General features: G+C 58.2%; 5 protein-coding genes across 5 annotated transcripts; all 5 read right to left on the minus strand.

The window, feature by feature from the left end:
- Window positions 1-624: 624 nt before the first annotated feature.
- LSCM1_01840 (uncharacterized protein) lies at window positions 625-2,124 on the minus strand (the record flags this gene model as incomplete). The annotated part of the gene is made up of 1 exon (XM_067319439.1): window positions 625-2,124. The coding sequence occupies one exon, from the start codon at window positions 2,122-2,124 to the stop codon at window positions 625-627; it is 1,500 nt and encodes a 499-aa protein (XP_067175988.1).
- A 2,734-nt stretch (window positions 2,125-4,858) lies between these two features.
- LSCM1_01841 (uncharacterized protein) lies at window positions 4,859-6,655 on the minus strand (the record flags this gene model as incomplete). The annotated part of the gene is made up of 1 exon (XM_067319440.1): window positions 4,859-6,655. One exon carries the CDS (start codon window positions 6,653-6,655, stop codon window positions 4,859-4,861), a length of 1,797 nt encoding a protein of 598 aa, XP_067175989.1.
- Window positions 6,656-10,906: 4,251 nt separating this feature from the next.
- On the minus strand, window positions 10,907-13,264 carry LSCM1_01842 (uncharacterized protein; the record flags this gene model as incomplete). Its single annotated transcript, XM_067319441.1, has 1 exon — window positions 10,907-13,264. One exon carries the CDS (start codon window positions 13,262-13,264, stop codon window positions 10,907-10,909), a length of 2,358 nt encoding a protein of 785 aa, XP_067175990.1.
- Window positions 13,265-14,581: 1,317 nt separating this feature from the next.
- Window positions 14,582-15,562, minus strand: LSCM1_01843 (uncharacterized protein; the record flags this gene model as incomplete). The annotated part of the gene is made up of 1 exon (XM_067319442.1): window positions 14,582-15,562. The coding sequence occupies one exon, from the start codon at window positions 15,560-15,562 to the stop codon at window positions 14,582-14,584; it is 981 nt and encodes a 326-aa protein (XP_067175991.1).
- Window positions 15,563-21,626: 6,064 nt separating this feature from the next.
- LSCM1_01844 (uncharacterized protein) lies at window positions 21,627-22,538 on the minus strand (the record flags this gene model as incomplete). Its single annotated transcript, XM_067319443.1, has 1 exon — window positions 21,627-22,538. One exon carries the CDS (start codon window positions 22,536-22,538, stop codon window positions 21,627-21,629), a length of 912 nt encoding a protein of 303 aa, XP_067175992.1.
- Between the last annotated feature and the right edge of the window lie 2,577 nt (window positions 22,539-25,115).

A 25,115-nucleotide genomic window follows, 5' to 3' on the forward strand; every position in this document is an offset into this window, starting at 1 on the left:
ATGTGGGCGTTGCACCTCCGCCTCTTCTTGTCCGCCACGACCGCCGTCAGAGAGGGGTGACTAAGAATAAAAACAGAAAGAGGGTAGGAGAACATCAATATAAGGAAGAAAAAGGGAGAGGGAAAGAGGGGCGTGGGTGTGTACCTCCGCGGAAGGAGAGGGGGTGACTTTACATGAAGAAGAACAAACATTCGGTACCGCGCGCATACGTGCCAGACACAGATACATACACAAACACACACGCGTACAGGGAAGTGCACAGAAGCAGTCAGTATCGCTCTCCTCACATGGCGCAGGAATGCACGAGCATGGGACGGCTAGGTGAGTAGGCTGGTAGGGTAGCGGAAAGACGGGAGCGACAGCGCAAAGAGCGGGGAATGGCCTCCGCCAGAGATACCGCAACAGAGAGGGAAACACAACGAGGGGGGGTCAGGTAGACGATGCAACGGCGGCATGTGCCCAGGCCCGCTGACCATTTCCATGAGGAATGCTGAAGAATTACATCTCAAGAAGAGGAGAGCTGAAAAGGAAGGCGCGCGCGCGAGAGAGAGAGAGACAGGCGTCAATGCAAAGTCTGCCTCGCGCCTGCCTTAGTCGTGTCCCCTCCACTTCCGCAGCTCTCCCTCATCCCTCGAATTCCACAGCTTCCTTTGACTTTGAGGGCCTTTTCGGCCGTTTTTCGTCCCGCAGAGAGGTAAGGCGCGGATTACTCATCGCCAGCTCCTCGTCCACGAGGAGACAACGCGGCGGCGACTGAGGCGTCGGCATGGCCTCAGGGTTGCTGTCGGAGCGGAAAGCGGAGACATCCTCCGGCAAAGCCTCGGCCTCCACACACTCGTCAGCAGCGGGTGAATGCGCCTCCGTCTCCTCAAAGGCGTACAGTACGCGCAGGCATGTATCATCCGCCGGCGGTGGTGGCGGAGCTACCGCCTCCTCCTCCATCATCGGCTCAGGCACTTCTGAGCTGCTGAGCTCCGCCTCAGGCGCCGTCGTGGAAGTCGTCGCAGCACCCACCTCTTCGTCCAACGCTGGCGGTGCATTTTCTGGGCTTTCGTCGCTGTCTGCATCGCCTTGCGACCCCACCGCACTCTCCTCCCCACCGATCTCCACCTTGCCGGCCAAGCTTGCAAGCAGCTGGGCAGGTACCCAGGAGAAGCGGGCCTTGGTCGCTGCCGTCCGCCTTGGCGCTTCCTGGAGCTGGGCAAGGCAAAGCGCGCGCAGGCACGGATACGAGGAACTGAAGTGCAGCGCCAGCGCAGGTACGTGATAGAAGATAATGCCAAAGTCTTCGCGGCAGCACTGCGCCACAAGCGGGAAGAGCGCGTTGCACTCCTCATCTTCAATCTCGTAGCGGCCCGTGACCTCGCGGTGATTCAGCGCAAAGAGCTGGAAATCATACATGTCGTGCAAGTACTGAAACACAGAGCGCCGCGAGGTCTCTTCCTCCTCGTTCAGCACCGCACGCGCCGCCTCTTCCATCTCCTCAACGGACAGGTCTTTTGCCGTCTCCACCGCGGAGACCGTTCTCCCATAGCGGGCAATCACAGCCAAGCGGTAGTAATCGGCTGGCACGGCACGGAAGAAGGCCTGTTTGACCGCGTTGAAGTCCTGATCCTCCTCGTACTGCACGCGCTGCCGAGACAGGCTCTCGCGCGCCACCGTTTCCCCTATGAGATTGAGGAAAAACCATGCGCGACCGCAAGCTTCCTCAATGTGCTCGCGGAGGCGGCGCTCGACACCGTAGAGCCACTGACGAAGCTCCCGCTCTTCTTTACACAGCTCGGCGAAGGCAGCGTGAGGGAAAGCGCGAAGTTGGCGACCAGTAGGTAACGCGACCTGCCGCGGCGGTGTTGCGGGGAACCAGACGGCGGTCTGCCGTTGGTAGAGGGCCAGCTCGAAGCGGTTTCGATGCGCCAGCGCACTTTTGCCAAGTGACTTTTTGTCGGAAATCATCACGGCAGCGACGTGCAGAACATCTCGAAATGCCATCTGGCACTTCTCCTCCAGCGCCTTGCGCTCACCGAACTCACGTCGCTGCACATCAAGCAGCATCTCCGTGTAGGTCGGCACGCGGGACACAAGCTCCGCGTAGCGTTCCGAAAAGCTCTGAGTGATGAGCGCCATCGCCGAGCGCGCTTATGGCTATTGCTGGTGTTTGGATGAGCAGAGCGGGAAGGAGGGCCCACGTCCACCAGTGGAGCACAAGGTAAACCTCTGCGCTAAGCACCCGCGCGACGCGGGCAGCTCAATATGGAAAAGGCTTCGGAAGACCTCCGCTCAGACGCGGCGAGGTGGGGAGGGCGAGCGCGCACGTGCGAGACAGAGAGAGAGAGAGATGCAGATGGGCGCGAGCGTACTTCTGAGATTCCATAAACTTTGGTGCACAGAAGTGAGTGGGGTGGAGAAGCCTAACGGTGAGCGAGTGTGGGCTATTTGAGCTGATGTGGCGTGCAAAAAAAAAAATCATCGAGGCTTTGGGCATCCAAGACGGAGAGTGGGTGGAAGCATAGGGAGAGAGAGGGGGGCAAAGGCGCATCCGTAACTTGAATCAAACCTGCGCATGCATTGCTTCCTCTACGCAATGCCGCGACGGTCCTGCGAGCGGTCCCGTTTTTGTTTTTTTCCCCGTACTCCTCTGCCCCCCTCCCCAGGCTCACTCATACAGAGACGCAAGGGAGAGAAGCGAAACGGAGGACACCCATCATCAGCCGCGTGTTCGTGCGAATGCGTCTGATAAGGCACCCTTTTTTCTTTTACTGTTGCTGTTTTCATAGATCCTTCGAGATGTCGAGGGCCTCTCTCAGGTTACGCTCCCCTTCCAGGCCGCGCAGGTGCGCTACAATAGTTGCTGCCCTCACTCGTGTACGGTCGAAGAAGGAGAGAGGGGGGGAGCGGGAAAGAATGTAGGGAGTGGGGGAGGGGGAAGGGGCAGAGGAGAGGCCAACAGACCATTATTGAGGAGATGAGTCCTCTGTGGCTTTTCGGACAATTACCAGCGATGCCGCAAACGTGGTGGGCATCGCCAAGAAAGAGGAGAGAGAGACTTCTGCAATTCACTCCCGCCGTATCGCTGTTACTCTTTTTTTATTATTGGGAAGGGAGGGGGGTGCAGCAGTTCCGTGTCTGCTCGTCCCCTATTCCATTCTGTCTCGCCCAGCAAACGAGGAGGAGGGGAGGGGGGTCATCGTTGTGGAGCAGGGCTGACCTCACAGGCAAGGAAAAGAAGACCTAGCTCCCTCTCGAAGAGAAAGGGAAAATGGAAAGCCACAACGCCACCTATAGATATATATATATGTATAAGTGTATGAATGCACGTATACCTGACAGCCGCCCGAAGGAAACAACGCAGACACCCCTATAGGCGGGCGAAGCGCGACCGCCATGCCGAGATGAACGCAAGTCGCACAGAGAAATCAAAGAAAGCATCTGCCACTGTAGCTGCTGTTTCCGTTTGTAAGAGGGGGGAGGGAGGGAGGGGTACGCGCGGAGACAAGTATATAAATATATATTTATGTGCGTATATATATAAAGATGTGTGTGCACGCGTATGAATGGCCCCTCCCGTTTTTCGAGAAAAGCGAATCGACTCACTCGTTTCCACCACGACAAGAGCAACGCTCTGTGACGCTCGTTCTCGCCCCTCCCCTCACCACCACCCCCTCCCGCCTTCCCTCCGCCTCTTTCTGGGGTGGTGCTGGGCTCACAATGTCAGCGGCAGGGAGCAGAAAGAGTCGAAGCGCAAGACGGTGAAAAAAATACAAAAGGGGAACTTCACGGCTCCCTTCTATTCGCTGCCACCAATGCAGCGGCGCATAGGCCACGAAACAGCGAGCAGCAGAGCCCTCACCCCACACCACAACAGAGCTGTAAGACTCTATGCCACGAAACAGAGCAGACGTGGAGGGCCAGCAGTGACCCCCTGGCGTAACACAAGTAGTAGAAGTGACGATAAGCCCTTTGCGTTTGGCATACGTAAACGTGGATCTTGCCTTATCACTACCCATAGCGAGCCTCCATACCTTTTCACTGTCTCACACGTCCCTCTCACAGCAGCGCAGTCACGTTTGCTGCCAAGTCGCCGCACCTTTTCTGCGTGCGCCAACACTATGTTCCCCTACCTGCGATTTTCCATGAAGCTGATGCGACAGCGACTCAGACACAAGACAATGAGCGTCGCCGAGAATTCAGCAGTACAGCTCTTTTTGACTACGACGCACCATCGCTCTCTGTGCCGCCCCAAACACCAGTGCGACGCACCTCTGCCTGCCGGCCTTCTCTCACCAGCCCAGATCGCGTCCTAGCGCGCAGCAGCCGTAGAGACACGCGTCCCAGTACCGCTGTCACGGCACATCGATGCACAGCCTCTGACCCAAAAGCTTCCCAGACACCGCCCCCCTCGTAGGCCGCCTCCCAGCCACGCCCATCATGCCGCTCACCACGCGCTGCATCCCTCTTCCGGGGCCAGTGCAGGGCCAGGTGGGATGGGCCAAAGCCGTGCCGCTACCTCGTTCACACGGATGGCACAGGTGTCCTCACCGTCGCAGGCCGCTCCGCCGCACTGCCATCCAGGAGCTGGCCGCAGGCTTAAGTAGCCATGCATCACGCCGACCTCCATACGTCCTCGCGTGCGGCACCATGGCACCACAAGCAGCTCCGCAGTGGCAGACGCTGAGGAGGGCACTTGGCTTCCCCCCTCCCCCGCACAGCAAGTAGGCTCGCTGAGACTCACAGACTGCCACGCAAAAAGGCGGCCGCCGCCATCGAGGAGGGCGCCTGAGAGCGAAGCGAAAGAAGGAACGCACTGATGAAGTTATCACTAAGGAGTTGCATGTCGATACGATTGTCCGCCCTCGCCGCCTCACGCCGCTGCTCGCATGGAGGGCGGCAAAATAAGCTCCGACATGCGGAAATCATGATGGTCCAAGATGGGCAGGTCCACGTCCCAGTCAGCCGCCTGAAGCATTTCAGCGAACTCCTCCCCACGAACATGCCACAGCTCTTGCTCAGCGTGGCATGTGCGCAGGAAGCGGCGCAGTTCCGCCTCGGTGCCTGCGTGCTGCAATACGGCTGTGTACATGACGAGATAGGCCGTAATCAGCTGCTTCGCAGGGCACTTCTGGTGGATTAAGAGAACCAGACGCTGTCCGCGGAACCTTGCCTCGTCGTCGAAAACCTCAGCTGTGCGGCGCAGACAGCCGCCGTTTCGGAAGATGCGCGGAAATGCCGGGAGCTCGCAGCGTTGCCACCGCTCTCGAAGCGTCAGTGGCGACGGCGACGGCTTCCAGAGCGCAAGCATAAACATGTGGTCGTTGTTGACGTACAGCACATCCTCCTCCAGCGTGTCCGAACGAATTTGCAGCTTGTCAACCGGCGGGCTGATGTACAAGAGGCGTGTGGCCGCGTCCAGCGCGATGCCCGCCTCCTTGAGCGCTGACGCTGGCAACATGCGCACACCAAGCAAGTCTGATATCTCTCGCGGCGTCATGATTCGATTTCTTTCCATGATGAAAGCGCGAAGCAGTAGCTTCATTGTGTCAAAGTTTAGCAACCGAAACGTGATGGGCATCATCGACATGGAGGACAAGAACATGTTTGTCAGACAGCAGACGGAGACTGTGAGAATCTGCACAGTGAAATTCGCTATGTAGGTGCAGTACAGGATCCCTAGCGCCGTCGCGATGGTGTACGAGACCATGCCGAAGGAGTTAAACTTTTTCGTCAGCTCGGCGAGGTTGTTGTTGATGGCGTAGTGCTGAAGTGCCGAGGCGCGCGTCACAAAGTACATGAGTGCCGAAGACTGCTTGACAGTCGAGGTGACGATGGCGGCGGCGAGGAGGTGGTTCGGCAACAGGGACGGAATGAGCATGTCCGATATCACCGTCACGTTGTTCATGAAAACGCTCACGACGAACCAAAACTTCGGCCGGTTCTCGTAGGAAACAACTCGGTTCGCCATGTACGCCGCGAGTAGGGCAGGGACAAGATCCTTCAGCATCCACAGCTGTGGCGAGGAGCCGAGGAAAAAGCCGTTGAGCAGCGACTGATAGCCGATCGAGGAGGCGAAATTAGACACGAAGGAGCTGCTCAGAGAGAGGTAGAAGAACCGCTCGAACCCGGGAGCGGTGGTGTCCGGGAAGCCCTTCGGCATTCCGAGAAGCCGAAGTCGATGGGAGACCGTTTCTCGGTGCTTCACCGCTGGGGCGTACACATTATCCGTGCCAGGGACGATGCGCCACCGATAGTCCGTCATGCCCTGCGCGAAGCTCAGCATCAAGCTTCCACTGCCTTTCACAGCTCGTGCACCCGCACTCGGTGCGGTCGCAGTGAAACTTGAGAAGGATGGCGAAACTGGCAAAGATGTCGACGGTGACGGGGTCACTTTCGCCTCAGCCACACGGCCGCTGCAGTCGGCGACTCTGCTGTTGACTACGCCAACGATCTTTCGCGCATCGGGGAGAGAAGCCGCCATACGCCTAGGTGAGCACGTGGCCACCGCCGCTAAACGGGTCTCACGAGAGGGCGTCGTCCATGGACGCAGCAGCGACGCAGTTGCACCTAGGTTGAAGAGCATCCTGGCTCGTACGTGGTGCATGTTTTCGCCAACGAAATGAAGACGGAAGGAGGGGCGGGCGCACGCGTAACCAAGTCGCGTCATCGTCGCGGGTGGCTCAGCGAAGTCTGAGGCCGCGCCAGAAGGCGTGGTTGACTTAAGCCTCTCGATGCTTCGACTCTTCCTGACACTTCGTGAGCGAGCAGAAGAGAGCCTCCGCCAGAAACGGAAAAAATAAAGCGACCAAAGAAGAAGAAAACGTATCAGAAAATAAACCGATCAGTGAGCGGGACGGACACGAACGCAGGCCGAGTCGCGGGGCGGCGTGGCTGCACGAAAACAAAAACCCGTGAAAAGCGGACACACATGCACACCCACACAAACACAGGCTCACGCGCTGGCACCGTTACAAGAGCGAGCGCATCGCAGTTCAAATATACTGCGAGGAGGAGATGAGTGCCGAGGAAGCCAGCGAGAGAGAGAAGTGTAGTGGATGAGCAGAGGCATGCGTTTCAGGGGTACCAGACGCACCCGCAAGAACGACACACTCAACAGGCACCGACCTGCATCGACAAGGAAAACACCTTTAGCAGTTTGAGCCGAACTTCGCGAAGTGCCAGCTCGACTGCAGGCAGCTTTACACCCACAGCCCAGTGTTCCTCAGGAGATGACGCCGGCTTGCGTGCACGAGGTTCGTCCATCCACACACCGAAGCAAACCTGCATGAGAATGAGCGCGAGTTTCTCTTTTTTCCCAGAGCAGCGCGCACACTCTGTGCCGCCCCAAACACCAGTGCGACGCACCTCTGCCTGCCGGCCTTCTCTCACCAGCCCAGATCGCGTCCTAGCGCGCAGCAGCCGTAGAGACACGCGTCCCAGTACCGCTGTCACGGCACATCGATGCACAGCCTGACCCAAAAGCTTCCCAGACACCGCCCCCCTCGTAGGCCGCCTCCCAGCCACGCCCATCATGCCGCTCACCACGCGCTGCATCCCTCTTCCGGGGCCAGTGCAGGGTCAGGTGGGATGGGCCAAAGCCGTGCCGCTACCTCGTTCACACGGATGGCACAGGTGTCCTCACCGTCGCAGGCCGCTCCGCCGCACTGCCATCCAGGAGCTGGCCGCAGGCTTAAGTAGCCATGCATCACGCCGACCTCCATACGTCCTCGCGTGCGGCACCATGGCACCACAAGCAGCTCCGCAGTGGCAGACGCTGAGGAGGGCACTTGGCTTCCCCCCTCCCCCGCACAGCAAGTAGGCTCGCTGAGACTCACAGACTGCCACGCAAAAAGGCGGCCGCCGCCATCGAGGGCGCCTGAGAGCGAAGCGAAAGAAGGAACGGGGAAAACGGAAAGAGGAAACGGCGCACACAGCGGCGGCACCGTGACCGCTTCAGAGGCCCTTCGAATGCACACCGCAACAGTTCGTTGTGTCGCTGCAAGCTGATGTGCGGTAAACAAGAAGAGCGCTGAGCGAGGGGGGGCACAGGAAGCTCTAGCTTCAACCGCGGCGTTAGCTGGGCCATGGCCATATCCATTCACCGCCCATCCTCCCATCTGACTGCAATCCGACAAGCAAAACGGCGAAAAGAGAAGAGTGAATGACCACGGCTGCGACACCATGGAGGATATTCTCGAGTCATGGTGTCGCAGCGGATCCTGCATTCAGAGGAGCCATCTACGTGCGAGGAAGGAGACGAGGTATCTCGATCTGCCGCAGCGGTACGAATAGCTGCTACTGGTGAGCCCAGGGGTAAGGGAGGGCATTAGGTCACCGTGTCCGTGAAGACACGGAGAGGTCGCCACGCCACAAACGACGCCGCCACGCGTGCATCGTTTTTATTGTGTGTGTGTGTGTGTCTGTGTATCGGTGTCTGCAAGAGAGGAGGAAGAAGGTTGGGAGGAATACAAGCGGTATTGTTGCTTTCGTCATCGGCCAGCTTTTCTACTGCAAAGGCCCGCTTTGCTTTTTCCGCTGAGTTACTCATCTCACTTCACCTCTGTGTCCACTTGGCATTCCTCTCTCGACCCTTGCTGTGGGTGCCATTACGACGGACATCGAAGGCGCCTAAGGAAAGGGAAGAGAGACACGTTGGAGGAAAGCTCTGGACGTTTTGGAGGGATGCCGCGGAAAAGGACGCATGCTCGGATAACTGAAAGTGTGTGCATGGGGGTAAGAGGCAAGGAAGTTCACCAAGAGAGCGAAAAAAAAGGCGAGGAGGGCGCAATCGTCCGATGCATCCGCTACTCTACCGTCAAGTTCTAGGGATTCCCAAGAGGAAGAGCCGCCCCCCCATAGGTGAATTCGCCAGAGAGAGAGAGACTGGCAGTGATGGATCATAGGCCATTCGGCAACAGTGACAGCTGCCAGCGCAACGGCCAAGATAAAACCGTGGAAAAGGAGGCTTCAGTGATTCGTGAAAGAGAGGAGAGGGTATAGCTCAGGCGCCACAGGCGAGAGCAGCCCCCGTTTCGTACGCGGGCACACGCACATCCTGTAGCACGATCCACACCTCCACCTACACGGCTTCCCGCAAGCCGCTCTTTTTCCGCGTTCGCCCTCTGCTTCGTCTGAGCCCTCGCCGGTCCATACGCGTTCAGATACAATATACAGACACACATGAGCATACAGGTACACCCACACTGGTGCTTCTGTTGCTCTCCATCTTCCCTCCTGCCACGCTTACGCCCAGTCGACGTGGAATGACTGTGCGTGAGCGCCTGCTGCGTATGATGCATAAACAGCAATCGAGACAAAGGGAACCACAAACGGGCAGACAGAGAACAAAAACGCCAGCGAGATAGGGAGAGAGAGAGGGAAAGAGAGGGAGAGAGAGAGAAAGCGACGCGCACAGATTCAAAGATAAGATGGCGAAGAGGCGATGAGGTATAGAGGGGGGGCTACAGTACATGAGTGCGCCAACCATAAGGTTGCCTATACGCGTGTGCATGCATCGCGCATGTGTGTGTGTGTGTGTGAATCTTTACTCCTGTTACTATAGACATCATCGTGTCAAGTCGCAGAGAGTGGAGGAGGCGCAAAAGATATACGTAACACACAACAAAAAAAGAAAACAGAAGGAGCAACATCATGGAAAAGCGTACCAAGGCACCCGCATAGGAGCGGAGAGAAGAGACAGTGGGGGAGAGCGTGCGCGCGCTAGGGGAACGCCACACAACTTCACCCACAATGTACACCATCACCACACAACAAATCATGACTACCAAAGCAAGGAGACGAGAGGAAGGGAAAAAAAGCTCGCCAGAGAGTCCCATTGCGATGAGTGCACGGGAGCGACGTCGGGTACTCAGTGGCAAGATCAATGTTTGTCACGGAGGCGGCCTCTCTCAGTTCAGAACAGACTATCTTTCCCCAATACAGACGCTCTTCGTCCTCAAAGGCTTATCCAGACTTCCCACTCCCCACGCCCGCTCCCACCCGCTTCCACACCTCTGCATTCCATTCCGCCGATGCACACCCCAAAAACATTTTGACCGAGATTCAAACGAGCAATGGAAAAAAGTGCGAAGGCGACAGCGACAGTCCTGAAGCCGCGTCGAGCAGTCACACACCATCACGCCATGTGACTGGGAAGGGGGGAGTCCTTTCACCCTGTAAGCTGCTTTTGTCAAGAGAGCAGAGACATTTCACTCATACCCACCTGAATGTAAGCATGCAAGGCATGCGCAGCATTGTTCTTTCAAGGAAACAGCCGTCGCACAAATCACACGAGCTCCTAAAAATGCGCAAGATGAGTTGGGGGAGAGGGGAAGGGAAAGTTCAGCCCCCGCTGCCAACACACAAAAGCGCCATAGTGTACGTAACAATAGAGGACGGTGGCCAACCAAATATTCCTTGTTGTTTTTCTTGTAAACAGTGGGGCGCCCTCCATCAGGCAACAGCGTCAGGGGGGTAAGAGGAGGAGAATGGGGGAAGGAGAAGTGAAAATGCGGTGATTGTCGCGGTGCGAAGCACAGCGAGGCAGCGACGGGGGTTCGGCAGAGGGGGGAGGGAAAGAAAGAGAAGGGGATAGTGCACCAGGGAGAAGCGAGAAGCGATGTTTGCCTATCAGCGTGCTCATCAGGGTCTAAGAGGCGGGCGCCCTGGTGGAGAGGAGCAGAAAGACATGGCGGGGGGCGGGGGGAGAAGACAAAAGGGGTAGACATGAAGAAAAGGGGGCAAAAGAGAGTCGAGTCCTCGAGAGCGGCAGAGGAATTCAGCGACGGCGACTACTGGAGAGGCGGGCAGGAAGCAGAGACATGTCACTGCAGTCGCAAAGACTTCAAGCATACGCGCGTGTGCACCAGCTGATCTGGCACCGATGCTGATCTAAATGCTCCCTAGTATCAGGCTAGCCTCAAAAGTTCAGCCACTCTGGCCCGCCGTCGTTGCTGCCGGCATCATTCGGGGGGATCGTAGCCGTAGCACTCGCTGTGGCGCTGCCTCCGGCGCCGAAGCGTCCATCACTCTGCTTCGAGAATCCATAAGCCTGCGCTGCGGTCGACGGTGCGAATTGCTCTTCAATAGTGTCCAGTGCTTCCTCCTCCAGCACTTCCTCCTCGACGCTGCCAGCGGCGTCGTAGGAGGAGGACGAAGACAGCAGGGCCAGATCCGCTCGTGCAGGCGCAGCCCCTAAATCGGCACCGTCGTCCCCAGCGTCTAGCCATGCCGGCGGCTCATCCTCTCCCGTTGCCGGGGCGTTAGCATGGGCTTGATGCCACCCCTCCTCCTGGTATACCGCAGACCCTCCCTTCTCCTCTTGGTTGTGGCTTCCTGCTGTGTCGGATACATGCGAATGGCGCTGCGAGTGCACGGCCTCGTTACCGGCGCTCTCATCCACAGAAGCAGCGTTCAGCCACGCGTCGACTTTGATTTCTTTGCACGCATCACTCGACTCCGTCTCTGCTACGTCCGTAGCAGTCGACTTCGGGTAGGCCGAGTCATATGCAGCAGTCACGGTCGAGGCCACCGCGTGCTGAGGGGGCGCCGGGTCTCCTCTTCGAGACGTTTCAGAGTGTGGCGATGGAGCAGCAAAGCCCCTGTTGGCAGCAAGACTAGGCTCACCCTCAATGGACCCCCTCTTCGAGGCCGCCACGTTCGCAAATGGACCTTCCATGACCTGCATCTCACGGCGCATTTCTGCGATGCGCTCCTCGAGATATTCGCGTTCGGCGTCGTCGCGCTGGTTGTGATAATGGGGATGCTGGTACTTCCGCGCGAGCACGCGGCCCTGCTTCGAGCACGAATCCGCTTTCCCTCCGAGTTTCACACAGCCCTGTCGTAGTTGCTGCAGTTGCCCGCGGAGCTCCTCGATGCGCTCCTTCTTGGCTTGGTGCACAACACGCAGCTGATACCCCTCGGCGTTGTCGGACCCTACTGCCCACTGCCGACGCTTTTCCAGCTCCAACTTCAGCTCCTCTACCCGCTGCAGGGCCGCATCGCGCACTCGTTGCGCACTGTCGGCGTCGCGCAGCGCATGTTCACGCCGGCGCTGTGTTAGAGCGTTCTGTGAACGCACCTCCTCCATCAGCCGTCGATCGCTTAGACCGGCTTCGGACATGGCCTCATTCATGACAAGGAGTTTTTCATTGCAGCGCACCTCTAGGCGTGCGTCGTGGTAATCCTCCGTCAGGATGGCGATGTCCTGCTTCGCGATCTCGATATAGTCTTTGTACTTGGAGGCTCTCTTGTAGTTCCTGACAAGCTTCTTCAGCTCGTCGCGGCGCTTGACCAGGTCGCGCTGTTCCAGTTGTAGCACCTGCAGGGTGCGGTGTTCCATCAATGACTCCTGCACAAGACGTGCCGCGGCTTCGCGGTGACATCGAAACGCGCCGCCGACGGTCGACGTCGCGGCGCTCTTGTACAGCGAAGCGGGGCCGCCGATGGTGCGGTTTCCGTCGAAGGTTCTGCTGGCTTTGGAAGCATGCGTAATGCTCGTGTGGTACTGCTCGCGACTGCGCTGGAAGTACTCTTCCCGCATGCGGGCATTCTCCTTCTGCATCTTGTGAAGCTCCTCTGCCGTTGCGGGCACCTCGGGCCTCTGAAGGCGGTACTGCTCCGTTAGCGACACATCATTGGAAACATACCCGCAGGGACCATCGCCCGGGTAACCGGTGTGGCTCGTGTACGCCTTGCGAGTGCTTCTTTCGTCGGCGGAGCGACGGCTCCTGCGCGAGTGGGCTTCGCTTGCGCAGCCGTCGGCGGCCCGATCCTGCGCGTCGCACACCTGGTCAGCCAGCAGGACAGAAGAGTCGTCTTCCTGCGTGGGTTGCTCGGCCTGGCGCATGATCTGCTCAGAGGCGGAGGTGCCATTTGCTGAGTCGGCAGATGCGCTGCGGCTAGAGCTCTTCAGTGACGGCAACGCCGATGAGGCTGACAAGACAGTCGATGAAGCACCGTTGGCGGCACCTGCTACGTGAGCCGGTGAATGGGTTGACCTGCGATACTCAGAGGGGCCGAGCGAGCTGCATAAACTCGGTCGGGTGCCGGAGCTGGAGTTAGGTGTCGTCACCTTGCCCAGCACGCTCATCGACGCGCTCTCACCGGCTTCCGCACGGCCTCCTCCCACAGGCGGCGCACCACTTCGAGTGGACTCTCGCATAGGAAAATCGCGGTGCGACGTGCTGGCGCTGTCGCTTTCAAAGTCATCCTGAAAAGAGTCATCGGAGTAATGCTCGTCGTTTCCGACATCGATTGCTTCCACCACCGCCGTCATTGAATAGTGTTCGTGTGTGTGTGGGTCGGTGGGGGGGTTAAAGAGCCCAACAAGAGCGGGGGAGACCTAAGCGAGCAGCTGTCCCAAGAAAAAAATAGAGAAGGTTGGTGAAAAAAAAAAGAGCAGTCAGCTCAAAAGGCGCGCAGATAGAGAGAGGGGTGCGGCAGACGCGCGGACTCCAGAAAAGGTAGCAAAAGAAGCTAAAAAAAAAACGAAAGGAAAAAAGAGGAATGCGCGACAATTATGTACAAAAAGTCGGTGCTGCAGAGGTGCATACACACACATACACAGTTTGAGAGAGGCGGGCGCGCCCGTTTCGTGCATGGAAAATGAGCGATGAAACGGTAGTGTTTGTGACGGTTGTGGTGAAGGCGGTACGCAAAGTGATGAGAGCGGAGCAGTGACAGCAGTGAGAGAGTGAAAGAGAGAGGGTGCGAGACAGAGTGGATCCATAGGAGAGACGGCTAAAAAGTCGGACCATTCAGAAAGAAACGCATAGCAGCGCCGCATGAGCACCAGCGCAAGAGAGGGGAAGAGAAGAGGGAGGGAGGGGGCATGCGCATACACGCGAAACGTCAAGCAGTTCGAGGAGCCTTGACGTATGCCCACATGCACGCTCCTATGTATCAACTGGGGGCGAACTGCGGCCCATTCTAGCTGGCGCAGACCCCAACCCCGGGATCACCCCACCCCGCTCGGGTGGAGGCGCGCAGTTCAACGGCAACGAGGGCGAAGGGCGATATTCCCCGACGCGAGCAACGATGAGTGAAGCTATCCTCCTCTCCGCTAGAGTGGCTCTCAACGCGTCTTTGTTGTTCTGGCGGGGCGGGGGACGTGCTTGACGAGAAGGGAGAGAGGGACGTCGAAACAGAAAGGGGCCGACAAAACAGTCAGACTACTCTACATAACACGGAGAGGAGAGCACAGAAAGAGCAAGCTCCAAAGGCGCCCGCTACAGACACAGTGAGGCACAGAAGCGCGCGCGCACACACACACGGTGCGCAGCGTTGTATGGCCCCTTCAAGAAGGGCTGTTCTCTTTGCAGCTCGGTAGGGTATCCTCTCTTTTCAACCGAAGGAACCGATGTCGTCACAGCACCTGAAGGGAGGGGTATCCGCACTGACATCACTATACAAGCCCACGCCTTTCTTCGGAAGAAGTACCGCATCCTTGTTCACCGAGTAACGGTGGACAGGTGAGAAGTGGTGATCACGGCATCCGCACAATGGCTAATGGGCATATACTGCGCACAGCCATCACATGGGAAAAAAACAAGAGAGAGCGAGAGAAAACACCGATGGCAACGCAGGTGTGTCGCTAGTGGGCATCCAAAACACGTCCGATCTCCGTCTTCTGCTCCGCCGTCAAGAAGCTTGGGAACTTTGTGGTGAACTCGATGACAAGGTCGCCGCGCGCCTTGCTGTCGTCACCGCCGCCGCCGCGGCTGGGTAGACCCTCCCCGGCGATGCGCGTGCGGTAATTGGGATCTACAATTTCGTCGATCAGAATGGATAGCTCACGGCCCTCCATCGTGCATACCGTCACGGTGGTGCCGCAAAGCGCGTCGCGCAGAGAGATGTCGGCCTTGGTGACAAGGTCGTCGCCTTCCCGACGAAAACGCGGGTGATCGACGACGCTGACGACGACCACCACGTCACCACGCGCGTACCCGGGCTGAGTGTTGCCGAGGCCCTCCACGGTGAAAATGTCACCCGTCTTCGCACCCTTCTCTACGCGTAGCTCGTACGATTCCGCCGTCGTAGTCATCACCGCATCCTGGTTGGGGGCGCCAAAATGCGTCGCATTCCATGTGGCTCGACGGGTGGCACCATAAAATACGTCCTCCAGCGTCACTGGCAGCAGCACCTCCATTGCCGGGCACTTGGCCGGATTCGGTGGCATGCCGGAGATTACACTAAAAAAATCGTGCTGGTTGTTCTTCACACCGTCGATGTCGCCAATCACCTGAAACGGGTTGTCGACGCCAAAGAAGCGGGTGAAGACGGCGTCGGGGTCGATGCAATCGAGGTCGATTCCGCCAGGCACCCCCTGCTGGCCGGTGCCTCCGTGGCGGACACCCTCCTCGCCGTAAATGTCATAGATGGCGCGCTTCTTCGGATCAGAAAGCACGGTGTACGCCTGTGCGGCCGTCATGAAGTTGCGCTGCAGCGCCTCCTGGTCAGTGCTGTCGGGGTGGCACTGCGGATTGTAGGCGAGCGCGTACCGGCGATATGCCTTGGCCACATCGTCGTCGCCTGACTGCCGGTTCAGGCCGAGAAACTGGTAGTAGTCGATCATTGTTGCTCCAATGGGAAAGAGTGGCTGTGTGCTGCTTGGAACTGTTCTTTTTTTCGCTTCTGCTCCTGTGCGACCGCCGACGTCGGGTCGTGCTCCGCTTTGCGGTGATGCGTGCTGCGGTGAGTAATACAAAGTTTGGAGTGCGACCCGAGTCCAGCGCGAGCGACCAAAAAAAAAGCTCAGCAAAGGGAAGAGAGGAAAGAGTGGCAGAAGAGTAGATGAATCAGAGGAAAAGAAAAACGCATCCTCTGAGAGAAGAGGCAATACATCGATGAAGGAGACTATTACGGGGAGGGAGGGGGGAAGGCATACAGAGGCCATGCCATCTCTAAGCACAGCACACAGCTGTACCAACGCAGACGCTCTTGCGCAACGTGGGAGTGGAGCCCGAAACGAAAGCAGTAAGGCTGAGGAAGAGACTCGTTTCTTCTCTCAGGAAACAGAAGAGCCGCATCGAGGAAGGGAGCCATGGAGTGCATGCCTTTCGAACCGCATCGTTCGCCTTCCCCAGCTATGTGTCGCCACTTCTCACGATCGCCACAGCGAGTGATGTGTGTTTCGAGATGCTGCTGTGCGCGACGCGGCATTAGAAGAAATGTGGGGGCACCTGTGCCCTCTTCAGTGTATATGCCTGGAGGAAGAAGCTATTCTTCTCTCAACCGAAGGTAATGCCTTTTGTTGTTGCTGCTCTTGAGGGGAGGGTTGGTGTTGTCGCCTCTGTCCTTTTTTTTTCCAACGACCTCTTAGCCATTGTGCACCCAAACAAAAGAGGGGAACGGCCCACACGTGCACGTATCCGCAGCCACCAAAAAAAATACATAATTAAGAGCGGAGCGATAGTGCCGCGGCGATGGCGGCTCCCTTCGTTTGCCGCTTCGGCTGCCGCTGCTCGTCTCCTTTTTTTTCTTAGCTGCTTCCTGCTGCGCTCCCACCTCCACCCCCTACCAGATCACCACGAGAAGAACGACCAAGACAAGAACATTTAAAAAAAACCTCACCCATACACGACCGATGCGTCGACGCACACTATACGCACCTTCCCCACTATACGCCGTACGGTAAATACGCACGTGCTGGTGCGGATGCCTCGGGAGGGAAGCAGAACAGAGCAGAAGAAACGCCGGGAGACGGAGCAAATCGAAGAAACAGAAAAAACGGTGCGTTGCGAAACGTCACACATCACCCGTCACCTGCACAGAGAGAGGGGAGGGAGGGAGACGCGCGCGAAAATGAGGCGAGAAGGGAATAGACACGATTTTTGCGTACCCAACGTGAGCGAAGAAGGTGGCGGCGCACGGAGTTGGAGACAGTTTAAATGGAAAATAAAAAGGGAAAAGAGATGGCTTACGGCGGTCGGTGGGTGGGAGGGGGGGCGTGCGAGAGGAGGAAGAGAGACAGAGACGTCTTCTCGAGAGGGCCCAGACGTAGAAAATAGAAGAGGCGGGCTCATTGACACACGAAAGTCATCCTCAGCGACGAGGCGAACGGCGAAGATTAGCACATCCACAAAGGCCAAGAGAAGTAGTCTGCGGCCGCCCACTCCCGCCCCCACCCCGCCGAAAAGGAATGCATGAAAGGAAAAAGAAAAGGTAAAAGGGGGGAGGATGGGCGGTACTGCACCGAGCCAAGAACTATATATATATATAACGCAAGAATCAGAGCAGAAAAAAGGGAGCGCTGAAACAGGGCGGCAGCGAAAAAGCGACGCAGTTGAGGTTACACGGGTGTTTATCGTCTCCAGCCCATTCCTTCTCTGTGTGCTCGCTATCGCTTGCTGAATGGCGCACGTTCGACTTGCCCTCCTCAAAGAGCAATAAGGACACAATAAAAAGGGAGAGGAAGGCAACGAGAGAAAGAAAAGGGTAGTCGAGGCATCGTTGGCCGAACATTTCGCAGGACGCGGACAGGATCGACGGCAAAAATGATAGTCGAGAAGAGCACCACAGAGGAAGAGAGACGCAGACAAATAGAACAAAACGTCTCCGAGGAGAGCGAATAGGTGGACGCAAGCGCCCCCCACACACACACATATATATATATTTGTGGGGGGGCCTCTGCCTCCGCTTTCCCTCTTTCCGGCACACGGCACGTCGACTAGAGCTTAAATATGCTTATAAAGAGAGAAGCCAAAGCAAGCGCTCATGCGCAGCGGATAAGGGGAAGGGGGGAGACGGAGGGACGGGCAGAGGGAGAGGGCGAGACGATATCCGCAGGAAGGGCGTGAAGCCGAGAGGACGCAGAGACGCGGAAAAGGCATAGAGAGAGCCGACCGATGCTTTCCGTTGCGGTTACGGTACCCCTTCCTGCAGGTGCTTCGAAAAGCGCCGGCTACTCGCCGGCCGTATCTGCACACACTCTCTCTAACCTTCTCACGGCTCCCAGTGCGACAGAGACCGCTGCGTTCGCGGTCGGCCTTTTTTTTTCGTATCCTCACACACTCTTTAGTGCTCCATCAGGGAAGGTTTTTTTTGGTGCGCAGCCGGATCCCGCTCTCAGGCATTGTCGAAGGTTCGCTCGGTGCTCTTCATGGTTACCCTCTTAGCAGCTGCAGTTGCGCTCCCCTGAGCATTGTGCTTGCTTGGTGCCGGCATGCGCCGCGCCCGCCCCCTGCGAACAGAGGGAGGACTGGGCGTTGTGATGCTGCCTTTTGATTTCGACGCGCCGTTTCTGCGCTAACGAAGCGTGGATGTCATAGACAGTCGCACACATCACGAAAGTTCGAGCTGCAGGAGCGAAATGAGGCGTGAGGTGGAGGGTTGCCGCAAAAGTGTCGGGACGCTTTCATCCCCCACCAATCGATGGAGCTGATCTCGTGCTTCAACTGCGCAAGTGTCCTCATGTGTCAAGCCCGACGTCTGGTAGTAGCTATACTGTCTGTAGACTGTGTCTCCGCTGCCACGTGGCGAGCTGGCTCGGTCAGGTTCAAGAGTGCGAGGGTGCTACCCATGGACTTTCTGCCGCTGATGCGCAGCAGCGCTACGAAAAGTGCCTCGTTCTACAGACGCTATGTCACAGAGTGGCTGTAGAATACAATGACGGCCTCGGGGCGACGCAGAAAGCCGACGGCCAGAGCCCGTTGCGCACTGGCAAGGTTGTGCGGCCACCTCTCAGTAGAGATCGCAGCACCCTGGAGCACAGGGAAGTGACGAAAGTGCGCGAAGCCGCAGAGGGCCTCGCTGTCGTGCTTCAGGGCTTGCAGCCACCGCCACCGCATTGCTCGCCAGCTCGTAGCACTCAGGGGCTTTCGTGCCTGGCAGCAAGCCAAGCTGCAGCATCACCGCCGCTTCAACTCCCTTCCCCCGCAACCCTATCAAAAGCTTCGCCAACAGCGCGCTGGGACGTATGGTCAGCGGCGAGGACCTGCTCTGTGAAGTCCGCCAGGAGACAGCTAACAGCACGTCACCTCGGTGATTGGGGCCCCCTTCCCTCAGCCCTATCCTGCGCGGCTCCCTGCACCTTGCGCGCGCCGATCGCGTTGGGGACGGCGAGAAGCAGCGCCCTCTAGCCGCGCGCAAATCTGGTCAAGCAACACCTGGCTGGAGTGCATTAGCACTGTCTCCTCGACCATCGTCCTCAGCATTGGGAGATGGTCAGGTCCGGCGTACAATGCGTCGTCGACGTTCATTCCAGGATAGGGAGATTCATCAACTTTGGCATCGTGATCGCCGGCCTCGGGCCGCCGTGGCTGGCCTCGTACGTCTGCCCCATTGCTCTGGTGCGGCACCGTGTCCTTCTTATCGTCGAACTTCCTCTACGACCCTGACTACTGCGCAGCATGGCCTCGCTTGTGGCTGATCTCGCCCCTGCGCAGGCGTGCGCTCGCGAGCAAGTCCGCTAGGCTCTCCGTTGGCGCAAGGAGTTGCGGAGTGCACTGCTCCACGTCACCGACGCGCCCGGTGAAGACAACCGTCACGATGAGTGGGAGGCTATGGGAGCTATCTAATTTTTGCTGTGTGTCCCGAGTCGCTGGCTCCCCCCACGCCTTCATAGGTGCGTGAGGTGTCAAGTCGATGAGGAGTGCTTTGCTGTCTTCACCGGGCAGAGGAGCGCCCGATACACTCGGAAAAGGACGCACAGCGGAGAGAGAGAGAAAATGGGGCCGTTGAGGTTGCGGCGAGTGAAGCAGCGATTAGCCTCTCTGTCGACCTTCTTCGAAAGCTGCTGGCGAAGGCGGGGAGAGGGGTACACTGCTGAAGCACACCCAGAGCACGCCTCCTCCCACCCTACGCCGCTGCCGTGTATGTCGGTTTGTTAGAGCCGCACCCCACCCCACCCAGCCCCACCGATATCATGCGCACTGTGGACAGCATCCTCCATTAAGCCTTTCCTGAGGCCGTCGGGGCACGAAGCAAAGAATGACTCATCTTCGCCCAAGTCGACGCGATTCCCTAGGCCATTCTCACCACTGGAGAGGCGAGTTGTGATGACAGAAGGAAAGTAAGTAAAGGCCCTGCCTGCGTGTATACCACGCCCTATCGCTCCTTGGCGCCGCCACCACCACCACCCCTCGCGTGCAACTCCTTTACACCATTACAGTTAGTTCTGCTTGCCGCACAACACCCCCATCCTCCGCCACGCCATATAAGCCTATCGCCACGATGCCCCCGTCCTCTGACCACTCTACCGTGCGGTGCAAAGCAGCCGAAGAGACCCGAAATAGCGACGCTTACTCAGCTATTGAGGTGCAGTTTCTGCCTCCAGCACCACCCTTCCCCCACTATTGCACCACAAGCCACCTTCCAGCCACTCCCACATCATGCCGTTTGCCACCTGCCCCGTCCCTCTTTCGGAGAGGCCCAGGATCTACACCACCATCAGAGGGGCGGCGCTGGGCCCCGTGGGATGGACTCAAGTCGCGCCGGCACCCCGCCCGCCACACTAAAGCCGCGGACTTCTTCAGCGTTGGGGGTCCTCTCGGCAGCGCGCTATGCATGTCCTCTCAGCCGACATCCGTAACGATACATTACGGCGATCCCTTCACCTCCTGAAGGGCAGTCCCCAGGACCACCAGTGGTGGCTCCGCACTGGCAGGTGATGAGAAGGGGGAGGGGGGCTGCCTGGCGTGTCCCGAAGATCCGGGTAATGAAAGCCTCAACAAGAGCGACGTGCTGAGGCGTGCCCCGTCGTCTGAGAGGTCCTCCACCTCTGGAAGCGGATACGACGGCGACGGCTATTCCTCCCTCTCACCACCACCACCACCGCCCTGCATATCCGGCAAAGGGAGGGTCCTGCGGCAGGACCAGCCGAGCGGCATAACGGACCACAAGAAAGCGTCTCTTTGTGTTTGCAAGTGGGCTGCTGTTGTCGTTAAGCAGCAGATGCTACCGCGTAGACGAGTGTCACGCATGTGAACGCACAGGAGCACCACGGTGGAACGGCAGTGAAAGAAAGCAGAGGAAGAGTCAGCAGCAACGAAACATAAAAAAAGCATCCAACACAGGGAGAGGCAGCGGCGCCAATCACAGCAAGCGAGCTATTACTTCGACAGGAGACAGACATGCGCACAGGACACTAAACATGTGGAAAAGAAAAAAAAACGAGGCGCGCAGACACGCACGCATGCGTTGCTGAAGTCGCGGGCATTCGTACGCATCCGAATACATTCGCCCCACCCCCCATCCCCTCACCTTGAGGGCCGCCCTTCTCCATACTCGTCTGCTTTTGTTCTGCTTCTATTCGTTACGTTGTCCTTCCGTCGATCCCCTCCCCACACTACACATGAGGGGTCAGCTCCGCAGACGTCACGCACCGTGAACACAGTAGGCACCGACACAAACGCGTGCGTGCCTTGCACCAGCGATTCGGCGAGAAGGAAAGAGAAAGCGAGCGCCGGAAAAGAAAAAAGGGAACCATGAGTGGGCAGCATCCGGTACGAAAAGCAGCGGTGTCACCTCCTGCAATCATGAGAGCCGACGAAGTGCGCCAAGATTACACACGCACCAACGAACCTATACACTGGCGACATCGGATGCCCCAGCTCTGCAAGTGAGCACCGCGAAGTGACATGCTGAATCTCCTGACAATGCTGCGAAGAAGACAAAAGCGCGACCGATGTCGCCCATCGTCATCCTTCAGTAGACTCGTTGAAGCGCATACCTGCCCCCTTCTCATTCGTAGATACGGGCGCAACGGGGGACGCCGCCTGAGCCTTCGTCTGTCGTGCACGCAGCGCAATGCGGTCTGGGTGCTTCTCGCGAAGCCCCGTAATGACATTCCACACGTGCTGTGACAACTCCTCAGCTGATTTGAAATTTGTGGCATCGACCGGCTCCCCAAAAGAAAAGTACGCGTCCGCGGAGTCCATCAGCACCGACCCGCGCGGCCAAAGCTTCTCCGTCCCGCTCAGCGCAAGTGGCACGATGGTGACCCCCTCGTCGACGGCCAGAGAAAAGAACCCGAGGCGGAACGGGTTAAGTGGGCCGTCGGGGTTCGTGCTTCGAATGCCCTCCGGAAACACGCAAAGCATGCGACCGCGACGCAGACACCGGCGAGCACTCTCCATCATTGGGCCGACTGTGCCTTTCACAGTCGCAAAGCTCGTTTTCTTGTCGCGAAAGTGCACCGCGAGGTCGCCAGAGTTGTACAACGCCCACCCACCAAACGGCACTCGGAACAACTCGCCCTTCGCAATCCACGTTCCGTCCCGGGGCAGTAAAGAGCGGATGGACACGAACGGGTCAGCGCCGCTCAGGTGATTCAGCATGACGATCACCTTCTTTTTCTTTACCACAGGAAAGCTGTTGAGGACATGAATGCGCCAGAACGGGTTCAGCAGATCCATGCCAACAAAGCTGATCTTGCGGAAAATGTGGCCGCAGATGTCCTGGCGGAACTCAGGCGTCGTGAAGGGGAAGGAGAGCACAATGAAGATCACCTGAAGAACCCACACGAGAACCCACTGCACAACGAGGGAGAGGATGAGGTACACCGTGCAGAGCAAGCGGAGGAGCTTGCTCGGGCATTTCTTTTCCGCCATGGTGGCCTGCGGCTCCGGTAGATCTGGGAACTATATGCCGTGAGCGATGATGAATCGGAGGAGGGCGAGAACCCTGGAAAGAAAAGGGCGCGCGGAGCAGAAAGCGAAGGCGACGATCCGACGCGGAGACGAGATGGCAGTGAAGCGGAGGGGGAAAAGGGAAGAAGACAGAGAAGCACTGAGCGAACACGTAAGAGGCGCGAGGAGGAGGGGGCACTCAGGCGCGCCCGCGTCGTCGCCCCTTCTCGTATGTTTTCACTCCCTATCCTAACGCGATGACGCGGATGCGCCACACTGCTGTGCGTGAAGGGCGACGGAGACAGTGGTGATGTGCGGCAGGTGATGAGCAAGCAGGCACAAGCACACGTGCACGCACAAAACGATACACAAAAACTACAGAAAACGAGTTTGGCGTTGTGTTCAGGTGAAGAGAAGGTTACTTCGTGGGTGTCTGCCCGCCTATAAGATCGGGATAGCAAGCGCAAACGGCTCTGTCTTTACCGTGTTGCTCCCTTCGGCGCAGATGACCTCCTCGAACCGTGAAAAGCCGTAAAGCCCTCGTAGGCACCCACACACACAGTCACAAACGCAGAGAGAGAGACAGAGAGATGAGAGGAGATGGATGCCACAACATGAAGGACAAGAATCAGCGAGTAGGAGGAGTGCGCGCAGGCTGTGTCCTTCCATTGAGAGATGTGCATGCACCTCCAACAGTACGCCTCATCCGCAATCCCCTATAGGGAGAGAGAGAGCTGTAGGTCGTAGGGCACCGGTGCACATGGATCGGTATGGCCATGAGCGAGACGAGAACTCTCCCCCCCCCACAGGACCACAAAAGCAGTGGCCAGGGGGTAGCGAGTCGCCAACACGTCCTCATGTCCGCAGCAACGCGCCTTCCCTTCTTCACTGTTTGGGACCCTCTACTCTAACTCGATGCGGAGATGCCACAAAGAGAGCCTCGGTGGATTTGCTTCGCTTCTCCCCCGCACTCTGCGCTCTCTTCACTTTAACCAGTTCCGTTCGTTTTTGCTGCCTGCCCACTCCCTGCCACACAGCGCGTGAATCAAGGAGCAGCAGACAGAGAGAGAGAGACGCGCACGTCTTCTCGCCGGGCCCCATCGCGTACCGTGCAGCAGTCGTGTAGAGGCGCGCGCGAGGCAGCAGTGGGCGGGCTCAGGCATCCCAACGCAGGCGCCGCCTCATACTCGGCGTACACGCCTCGCAGGTCGCCACGTGGTGCACCCCTCGGCGAGGGCGGCGGCAGTGGCGGCTCAAGCTGCCCACGCCACTGAGCAGTGAGGGCCAGGCAGGATGCGCTCGCGGCACACGGCTACTCCACGTACCGTATGCATCGCACAAGCGTCGTCACGGCCGCACGTCTCCCCGACGCAGCACCAGCCACTGGCCTGACCGCGGGTACCTGTAGGGGCAAGTCGCTGTGACGTCGCCGCGTCGTGGGTGATTGGCGTTCTCGTCGCCACCAGAGAGGCGGATCAGCGTTCGGGGGGCGAGAGATGGGGGGAGGGGGGGATGGGCTCGCTTGGCGCTCTCCCACGCACAGAAGAAGGGCCGGCAGCGGTCCACCTTGGCATACGGCGCACAGGGAATGGTGACGTGTGTTTGTGTACGTCTCCCCATGTGGTTTGCGGGTGAACACAAGGAGACAGACGAGCACACACACGCACGCACGCACACAGACCTATACCTCTGCACGAAAAAAAAAGAGGAGCAGCACAAGCATAAAGATGCGATTGCATCAGACCGCACGCGTACGCCCGAAAGAGAGCAGACATCATCAGTGATGCGCTGCCGCGGAATCCGAAATATTTGACAAAGGCAACGGCAAGCAAGAGCGAAGGGGTGTCCGCTTCACGGATCTCTCTCACGTATTTCTCCCGACGTCTCTCCGGGGTCTCGCAAAGCCTCATCGGCGTCGTCGCTGCACCTCGCTAAGATCTGACGCAGACTGCGACCATACGCGGCCGCTGCCTGAACAGCAGCCGTGTACTCAGATGTAAGCTGCGCCGATTTCGCCACTGATGTCAGCAACGCCGGGCGGCTCCTATGATGTCCGGTGGATCTACACGTAAATGGCATCACGGTTCCGCTGGACAAGGGTGAATGCTTGCTGGCAAGCAGGTAGTGTCTCGCGCCATTGGGCCGCATCCCGCCTTCGCTGTCCATGAGGTTTCCCACCTCAGACGCGCCAGGCAGGCCGTCGCCAAGATGGAGGAGGGGCGGGTCTGCTATGATGTCGAGCTCATGGTCAACAAAGGTGAGCATTGAGCTGCTGGGTGAACAGAGCGAAAATTCGCGAGAGCCGACCCCCACAAAGGCGGCAGCTGCCACGTTTTCCAAGACCGCACCCGGGATACTCGTAGGCGTTCTCAAGCACGATGCGCATCGTCCTGAGCTTGATGTGAGGCTCCCCTCATCCTGCAGCTGGGTGGTCGACGGCTCAGCGAAGTGGTGCACCAGAGGGCGGGCAAGGGTTAAAGCAGCTACTTTCATGGCGGCAAGTTGAGGTTGGCCTTCCTCCGCCTCAAGTGGAGAGCTCAGCGCCATATCCTTACGCCC

The sequence above is a fragment of the Leishmania martiniquensis genome, chromosome 32 (genome assembly GCF_017916325.1).
Source record: "Leishmania martiniquensis isolate LSCM1 chromosome 32, whole genome shotgun sequence".
Classification (NCBI taxonomy): Eukaryota; Euglenozoa; class Kinetoplastea; order Trypanosomatida; family Trypanosomatidae; genus Leishmania; species Leishmania martiniquensis.